Raw genomic sequence first — 9,113 nt, forward strand, 5'->3', positions numbered from 1 at the left:
TGCCAGCCAACAAAGCCAAGGGAAGGCACAGCTCCATCAAATGCAAAAGTCATTCCTCTGCTGGATATTAAATCCACTGTGCACAGCAGACAGTCTCAGAGCAGTGGAAAACACCTTCTGTGCCCAGCACAGATCCCAAGGTCCCCCAAAACCTTCCCTGCCCCAATTCTTCCCAGATTTGCTCTTTGCACACACGAGTCACAGGCTGAAGTCAGGAGCTGCCTCCATGGCCAGAGGGAGGAAAAGAGGGAAAGTGGATGAAGAGCTCTCCTGTGCAGAGCCAAGGTCCAAGTGCAGCCCCTGCAGTGGGAACCACAACTCATCAGGTTTGTGTCCTTTGGGCTCAGGGATGGTGACACTCAGAGGCACAGAAAGGTTTCTTGCCAACGAACAAAAGTTAAACATTTGATCAGTTTAATAACCATTTCAGCTCTTCCCTCAGCTCTCTGTGATGCCCAGCAGCATCTCACATGTCCCTCATCTGCAGGGGATTTCTGTACAGGAACAGTTTTAGACAAAGACATAGGAAATGGTAATTCTGTGATGGATATAAACACAATAAGATATCATTCATATTCGAACTTCAGAAAGATAGGGTCATTCCGTGTTGTTCAAAGCATTAATCGAGTCACTTGAGAGGCCCTTGAATGACCAAAGAGCACCTAGAGGAAGAAATCTGGGGGCAACAGTTAGGGCATAGAACCAGCTGGTCTGGTGAAGAGATGCCCTAAGACATGACCATTTCAACAGGAGAACTGGAAACCCCTGAAGAAAGGGGGAGATGTTACAAAGAGAATACTGGTGATTCAAGAAGATGGGAAGATCAGTATTGCTTCTCTTTCCCCAACAGTACACCTCCAGGAAATTCCTGTTACTGGTGGGGAAAACTTTGATATTTTTTAAAAGTAGTGAACTGACCCAGACAATAAAAATGTCCTTGTATAACAAGAAATGTACAAGTATTAATACCTGTGTCCCTTTCCAGGCAGACATCAGCTGTGTGCCCATGAACAGGCAGTGCCACTTGTGCCCTGAGGTGCCGAGCTGGGATTGGATCTCTCAGAGAGAAGCTGAGGGAGAGCAGAGCACCTTGCAAACTGCAGGTCCCTGCCAGCCCTGCAGGGCTCCTGTGCCATCAACATCTGCTCTGCTCCAGTCTGGAACAGGGCCCAGCACGGTGCCGGGATCATCAGAGAGCTGAGGTGTGTGCTGGAATTCCATGCCCTCCCCATGGCACAGCAGCCCTGCATTTCCCTGCTCCAGCCTTGGTCTCCAGCACAGCCATGGAGGCTCTTTGGGCTCCTGAGTGTTCCTGCAGCCCCCAAGGGCAGCTGAGCTCTGCCTTGGGCACAGGCAGCCCTGGCCAGCGCAGGCCATGCTCAGCAATTCCTTGTCTGTGCCCGGCCTTGCTGCCAGCCCCGGCAGCGGCTGCGTGGCCCCTCTGTGGCCCTGTGCTGGCCCAGCCATGGCGCCACAGCCCCTGTGCAGCCCAGCCCAGGACAGGAGCATTGCGGCTGGGAACAGCCCCTGTGCCGTGGGGCCCTGGGCAGCCTTGGGGCTCTGTGCCCCATGGCCTCCCTGCTGGGCAGCCTCTGCCAGCTCCTGCCGAGCCCGTGGCACCTGTGGGGCTGCACAGACAGCCCTGCCCGGGCTCTGCCGGCCTCGGGGCCAGCAGAGAGGCGGCCAGGGCTGGCCATGGCCGGGAACAGGCCCTGAGCCCCGCAGGAGGATGGAGCTGGGCCACAGCCAAACTCAGCCCAGGGCAGAGCTGGGCTCAGCAGCCAGGGCTGCCCAGGGCTGGCACAGACAGAGGCTGGCGCTGACAAATGTCCTGGGCCCCTCCCTGCTCTGTCCATGCCCCAAGGGCACAGAGCAGCCTCCTCTCTCGGGCTCTTGCCTGTTTTCAATGCCTGCCCAGGCGCTGGCCCTGCCCCACAAGGCCTGGGCTGAGTCCTGCCCCTGCCCGCTCAGCCAGGCTGAGATGGACACTGATGGTTCCTGTGCCAGGCTCTCCCAGCCCAGCCCAGCTCCCTGCCAGCTCTGCCAGCTGCCCTGAGCTCTGGGCAGCACCAAGGGCCTCTCCCCAGCACAGCCCAGCCGGCTCTGGCCCCACAGCTCTGCTCAGCCCAGGCTGCTCTGGGCACTGCCCCACGGCCTCAGCCCCTGCCAAGGGCACAGCAGCAGCTGCAGCTCAGCCAGGACTCAGCCCCACCATGGGGGAAGGGGCTTGGCCAAGGCCAAAGGAGCTCCCTGGCTGCCCTGCTCCCCTCTGCCTGAGGTGCTGAGAGCTCTGCAGCCCCTCCTGCCATCCCATCTGCCCAGGCCAGCACAAGAGCCCCGGCCCTGGGGCCCTCCAGAGCTGCTCCTGCTCCAGGCCCAGGGCCCATCCCAGAGCTGGGGCAGCCACAGAGCTGTGCCCATTTCTGCTCATTGCTGCTCTGATGGGGATGCATCCTCAGCCACTTGGAGGTTGGTGATGAATTTTCCTACTCCAGAGGCCTCTTCCTTCTTTAGCCCCTCAGTTCAGGAATTCAGTGAGAAATGCTCATAAATATTTGTTCAAAATACCCAAACAAGAAAAGTTGCTTAGAGTAATTGAGGATTTCACCTCTCCTGTGGTAAATTAGACAGATTTAAGAGGTGTATTCAAAGTGAATATATTATACTGAAAAGAGTAGAGAGAGAACTGGTTTGTCCTGTTTCGTTTTCTTTCCCTCTCTATAAATTAATATCAACAATATCCAATTGATATTGACCCCAACACCTTCTAATGAAGTCTGCAGATTTGAAAATCAAGACCCTTCATGGCTGACAATCAGCAACACTTGGTCTCCAATCCCTCCCTACCATTTCCCTCATCAAACCCCTGGCACTCCTATGGATCAGGAATGGTGTGGCCAGCAGGAGCAGGGCAGTGATTCTTCCCCTGTGGTCAGCACTGCTTGGGTAGCACCTCGAGTGCTTTGTCCAATTCTGGGGTCCCCAGTTTAGGGAGTGTCAGAGTCCAGGACATCCCTCTGGTTGCCCTGGCTGTCTTGAGACCCTGGCAGGGATCTTGGAGACCCTGGCAAGAAGTCAAAAAACATCTGTGGCTTCAATTTAAGCCTGTGGAAAGCTGTCAACTCTGGACGGTGAATTACAAGTCACAAGGGTTTTAGTAGTGTGATATTTGAACTAACACAGGATGGAAAAATAGAATTTTGGGATCTTTAGAATGGGGTTCAGGGGACAACATGGAGGGATTTTGTCATGTCCTAACCTTCTTGTTCTTCTTGTCCTCCATGTCTTGGTGTGATAGTGGCACTTTTCTATTGGTTTAAGGTAGAGATTTACTGTCTAACATAGGTGATGGGAATTGGTGAAGAAATTGTAAACATACACATGTCGTTTTGAGTATATAATGTGGGAGCCGCCCAGGCTCCAGGCCAGACTGATATGGCTTCAGTACTAGGCAGACCACAGCAGTTCAGAGAAAGAATATACAGATAAGAAGAAATAAACAATTTGAAAAAAGCAACTAAAAGCATTCCAAGACTCCTCATTTAACTGTGTTCGGGCTAGGGAAGCAAAGGCTCTTGGATCTCTCTTGGGGTCACCCTGACCTTCAGGAACCACAAGAGAGAGAAATCCACAAGGAAGGACATGGAGGGGCTGGACTGTGTCCAAAAAAGGGCAACAAGGCTGGGGAGGGGTCTGGAGCACAAGTCCTGTCAGAGCGACTGAGGGCGCTGGGGATGTTGATCCTGGAGAAGAGGAGTCTCAGGTGAGACCTCATCACTCTCTACAATTCCCTGACAGGACGCTGCAGCCAGGTGGGACTCAGGGTCTTTTCCCAGGGAACAGGGACACGACAAGAGGACACAGCCTTCAGCTGCACCAGGGGATGTTTATGCTGGACATCAGGAAATATTCTTCACACAAAGGGTGATTGGGCATTGGAATGGGCTGCCCAGGGAGGTGGGTGAGTCACTGTCCCTGGAAGTGTTTCAGAAAAGACTGGATGTGGCACTCAGTGCCATGGTCTGGGTGACAAGGTGGTGTTGGGTCCCAGGTTGGACTCGATGCTCTCCAAGGCCTTTTCCAGCCTGGTTGATTCTCTGATGATTGTGACACTGCAGGGCCCTGGGGAAGCAAGGGGCCATTGTGACACTGCGGGGCCTGGTGGCACTGAGAGGACCACGGTGACACTGTGTACGACATGGCACCACAGAGCCACGGGGCCACTGTGACACTGTGGGGCTGAATGGAAGCAAGGAGTGCATTGTGACAGTCTGGGTCCTGGTGGGACCACATAGGCCACTGTGACCCTGCAGGGCCTTGTGGAACCTTACAGAGCTTTGTGACAGAGCAGGACCTTGTGTCATGATGGGGCCATGGTGACACTGCAGGGCCCCATGGAACCAAGGGGCCTGAGCTGCTCCTCAGGGAGTCATGGAATGAAGGAAACATGTTTGACATCGTGGTGGCTCTTGGGACCAAGAGGCCATTGTGACACTGTGGGACAAAGGAGAGCATTACTGCCCTGCCAGACCTCATGGAACCAAGGATCCACTGTGACACTGCAGGGCCTTAGGGGACCATGGTGACATTGTGACACTGCAAGGCCCAAGGATGCAAGGGACTTTGTGACACCAAGGGGTCCCATGGAACCAAAGGGACATTGTGACATTGGGAGGCCTCATGGAATCATGGAGACCATTGGGACACTCTGAGGACTCATGAAACCGAGGTGACACCAAGTTGTCTGGGAGTGCTGATCTGCTGGAGGGTAGGAGGGCTCTGCACAGGCCCCTGGACAGGCTGGATCCATGACCCAAATCCAACAAGGTGAGGTTTAACAAGTCCAAGTGCTGGGTCCTGCACTTTGGCCACAACAGCCCCTGCAGCGCTACAGGCTGGGGACAGAGGGGCTGGACAGCAGCCAGGCATAAAGGGACCTGCAGGGACTGATGGACAGCAGGCTGGACATGAGCCAGCAGTGTGCCCAGGTGGCCAAGAAGGCCAATGGCTCCTGGCCTGGATCAGGAATGGTGTGGCCAACAGGAGCAGGGCAGTGATTCTTCCTCTGTGCTGGGCACTGGTTGGGCAGCACCTCGAGTGCTGTGTCCAGTTCTGGGCCCCAAATTTAGGAAGGACATAGAGGGGCTGGAGCATGTCCAGAGAAGGGCAACAAGGCTGGTGAAGGGACTGGAGCACAAGTCCTGTGAGGAGCTGGGGTTGTTGATCCTGCAGAAGAGGAGGCTCAGGGGACACAAGGGGGTGTCAGGGAGCAGCTTGGACTTGATGATCTCCAAGGTCTTTTCCAGACTTGCTGGTTCTGGGATTCTCAAAAGCCACCCTTGGAGCAGTTGCAGGAGGAGCCCTGGGCCTCCTCTTCAGAAGCTCCAGCAGCCCAGGTCCCTCAGCTTCTCCTCACAGCCCCAAAGCCCATCCTGTCAGTCCTGCAGAGCCTCTGCAGCTCCTCCTCACTGCCCAGAACAGGGAGCCCCAGAGCCAGACACAGAAGCCCAGATGTGCCCCCCTGGCCTGGGGTGCCTCTGGCAAGGGAGCAGCACCAGGCACTGCAGGAGCCTGCAGACAATTCCTGCAGCACTTGTGGGATGATCCTGCTCCCCAAGGGATGTTCCCATGGTGCCAAGTCAGGAACTGCAATGGGGAGTGGGGCCAGAGAGGAAAGGGCAAACAGGGATGGGCTGTTTGCAGGGGAGGGAACAGGGGTGGGCAACAGGAAGAAATCTGTATCAGGAAGAGTAAAGAAAGCAAAGGTGAAGCCAAGGAAATGCTCAGGGCAGTTTGGGGGTGGCTGCCAGGCAGCCCTGGCTCTGAGCAGCAGCGTCTGCAGTGGGACAGGAAACTCCCAGCTGATGGGAACAAACTTTCTGGCTGACTGCAGAGGCCAGGACAAAGCTGAGTGGTTTCCCTGGCATCCCCCAGCCCTTCCTGGTCCCAGGGGCTGATGGCATTTGTGCTGCCTCAGGTTCATGTCCCCACAGCACCAGCATGGGGGTGCTCCCGCCTGCTGTGTGCAATGGAAACAGGGGCTGCTGAGCCAGTGCTGCCGTGTCTGTGCCTGCAAGGATGCGGCACCTCTGTGAGCTGGGGGAGAGGCCAGGGCTGCAGAGGGGGGATGTTGTTGGCAGCTCCCTGAGGACGCTCTGGGACGCTGCCCTGGGCTGTGCAGCACACTGGGGATGGATCAGCCCCTGCTCTGCTGCTCCTTCCCGTCTCCCCCAGGGCCCTTGCAGAGCACCAGCCGTGCTGTTTGCCCCCAGCCTGCCCACGGCCAGCCTGGGGCTGCTCACGGGGGTTTTCTGTGCTGAGCATTGGCCTGGCCGTGTTCTTGAGAGAGCCTGGGCAAGGAGCCTGGAGCCCCCAGGCCCTGGCCTGAGGCGTCAGCGCTGCCCCAGCAGTGCCCATGGCCTGTCCCTGCTGCAGCCCCAGCACTGCCACCCCCAGGACTGTGCCCGGCCCCGAGAGCACTCAGGCCCTGCAGAAACACCAGGGCCACCAGGGCAGCGGGGCAGGGCCACGGGAGCAGCACTGGCAGCACCAAGTGCTGCTGCTCCTGGGCACAGCTGCTGTGCCAGCCCTGATCTGCCCCAGCTCTGCACACAGACATTGCTGCCGCAGCTCCAGAGAAGGCAACAAAAGGGCATCTCTGCAGAACACTCTGCTGGGAGATCCTTTAGATACTTTAAAGCCACCAAGAATACAGTCCCTCATTGACACAGTCTGTGGGCACAGGGAAGGTGGAGAGAAACAAAATGAGAAATGGCACAGAAAAATTCATTTATTGTAGACAATATGAAAAAACAAAGAATAAGAACCTGCAAAATGAAACAAAAAAAAATATTAAATACAACTTTTATTACAAATATTTTCAGAATTTGGCCAGGAGTTTAATGTTCCTGAAAGCATCCAGTCATCAGTTTCCACACTGCAGCCTTGAGCTCCTGGTTCCTCAGGCTGTAGATGAGGGGGTTCAGGGCTGGAGGCACCACTGAGTACAGAACTGACAGGGCCAGATCCAGGGATGGGGAAGACATCGATGGGGGCTTCAGATGAGCAAATATGGACGTGCTGAGGAACAGAGAGACCACGGCCAGGTGAGGGAGGCAGGTGGAAAAGGCTTTGTGCCGTCCCTGCTCAGAGGGGATCCTCAGCACAGCCCTGAAGATCTGCACATAGGAGAAAACAATGAACACAAAACAACCAAGTCCTACACAGGCACTTACTGCAAGAAGCCAAAGTGCCCTGACTTTGGAATATATACATGAGAGCTTGAGAATCTGGGGGATTTCACAGAAGAACTGGCCCAGGGCATTGCCATGGCACAGGGGAAGGGAAAATGTATTGGCTGTGTGCAGCAGTGAATAAAGAAAGGCACTGGCCCAGGCAGCTGCTGCCATGTGGGCACAAGCTCTGCTGCTCAGGAGGGTCCCGTAGTGCAGGGGTTTGCAGATGGACACGTAGCGGTCATAGCACATGATGGTCAGGAGGTAGAACTCTGCTGAGATTAAAAACATGAAGAAAAAGAGCTGTGCAGCACATCCTGTGTAGGAGATGTTTCTGGTGTCCCAGAGGGAATTGTGCATGGCTTTGGGGACAGTGGTGCAGATGGAGCCCAGGTCGCTGAGGGCCAGGTTGAGCAGGAAGAAGAACATGGGCGTGTACAGGTGGTGGCCGCAGGCTACGGCGCTGATGATGAGGCCGTTGCCCAGGAGGGCAGCCAGGGAGATGCCCAGGAAGAGGCAGAAGTGCAGGAGCTGCAGCTGCCGCGTGTCTGCCAGTGCCAGCAGGAGGAAGTGGCTGATGGAGCTGCTGTTGGACATTTGCTGTGGCTGCACATGGGCACCTGTTCATGGAGAAAGGACAGTGAAGAGTTAGAGGCAATGCCTGTAACCAAAATCAAAGTCATTTCCCATACCCCCTCACATGGAACACACATAGACAGTTTTTGTGTTCTACAATTCTGGGGTTTTCTTCATAAACACCCTTATATCAGTCCTGGTGTTCCTGGAAATCAGAAATCCTCAAAATTCCTGCTGCACTCTGGGAAAAATGAGTAAGTTCTCTGCGGCAAAGTGATGAGAGGAGAGTGAGGGGAGATGGTCTGTCATTCTGTCCTCTTTAGAATTTCTCTGGGCTTTAACCTTTCTCTGGGTTAGGATGATCAGCTTCCCACATTTTCCCTTAAAAACCCCCAGGTACATCTGAGAGCAGATGGATCCACCACAGCCCAGCTCCACATTTGTAGTCAGGGACTCACATTGCTCATTTCACCAACCCAGAAGCATTTTCAGCCTCAGAACACTTCTGCCTCTCCCCATCAATCTTATAACTCAGAGATGCTCTAAGACATGTTTGCACCCTGCATTGAAGCTCCCAGCTTGGACTGAAATCTCAGGGAGACTTCCAAGTGTCCTTCTGATGGCACTGGATGAAGGGAGATGCAGCTCCTTCCCTGGCTGCACTGCCAGCATTGCCCAGAGCCGAGCACTGGGGACAGCTGTGTCACCCTGAGCCAGCTGTGCCCCTGCCAGAGCCCCCAGTGCCGGGCAGCTGCTCCCAGCCCTGTGCTCTGCAGAGGGAACTGGGCCCGGGGCTGCAGAGCTGCCCCACGGCTCTGCTGCAGCTCTGCCTGCACAGGAGGGGCTGCACGCCTTGGAGCCCCGGCCCTGAGGGCAGAGGCTTGGCTGGGGCACAGGAGGGAGGGGGCTTGTGCAGAGGGAGGGGCTGCACTGGAGGGGATCCTCTGGACATCTCTAAACTCTCCCTGCCACAGCATTTCTGGGTTTTGTTTTCTCTCCTTCCCTGATCTTCTCTCTGCTTCCTGGAGATTTTCCTCCTGCAGGTGTTTCCCCATGCCTGATCTCTCCCTGCCAGCATTCCCAGACCCCAAATCTCTGTGCACTCTCCTTGGCCTGACAGAACCCTGCCTGTTTGCAGGGCACGGTCTGGGGGCAGGTTCTGTTTGCAGCTTGGAGAAAGGACAGCTCAGACTGAACCTGATGGCTCCAGCAAAGGTGCTGCTGGTGCTGTCCATGGGCAGAGTGGCTGAAAGCACATTAGGGATCTCCTGTGAACCTACTGATCACAAAAAGTAACAGTTC

At 55.4% G+C, this 9,113-nt stretch overlaps 1 protein-coding gene across 1 annotated transcript; it reads right to left on the reverse strand.

Annotated features, from left to right (window-relative positions):
- Positions 1-6,899: 6,899 nt before the first annotated feature.
- On the reverse strand, positions 6,900-8,173 carry LOC144248844 (olfactory receptor 14J1-like). The gene has a single exon (XM_077790824.2). The coding sequence runs from the start codon at positions 7,830-7,832 to the stop codon at positions 6,900-6,902; it is 933 nt and encodes a 310-aa protein (XP_077646950.2). The 5' UTR covers positions 7,833-8,173.
- Between the last annotated feature and the right edge of the window lie 940 nt (positions 8,174-9,113).

This window comes from Lonchura striata, chromosome 35 (genome assembly GCF_050655825.1).
Source record: "Lonchura striata isolate lonStrDom1 chromosome 35, ASM5065582v1, whole genome shotgun sequence".
Lineage (NCBI taxonomy): Eukaryota > Metazoa > Chordata > Aves > Passeriformes > Estrildidae > Lonchura > Lonchura striata.

What these genes read in the sequence shown, in the direction of transcription:
- LOC144248844 (XM_077790824.2), bottom strand. Translation starts at nt 7,832, where the DNA reads ATGTCCAACAGCAGCTCCATCAGCCACTTCCTCCTGCTGGCACTGGCA.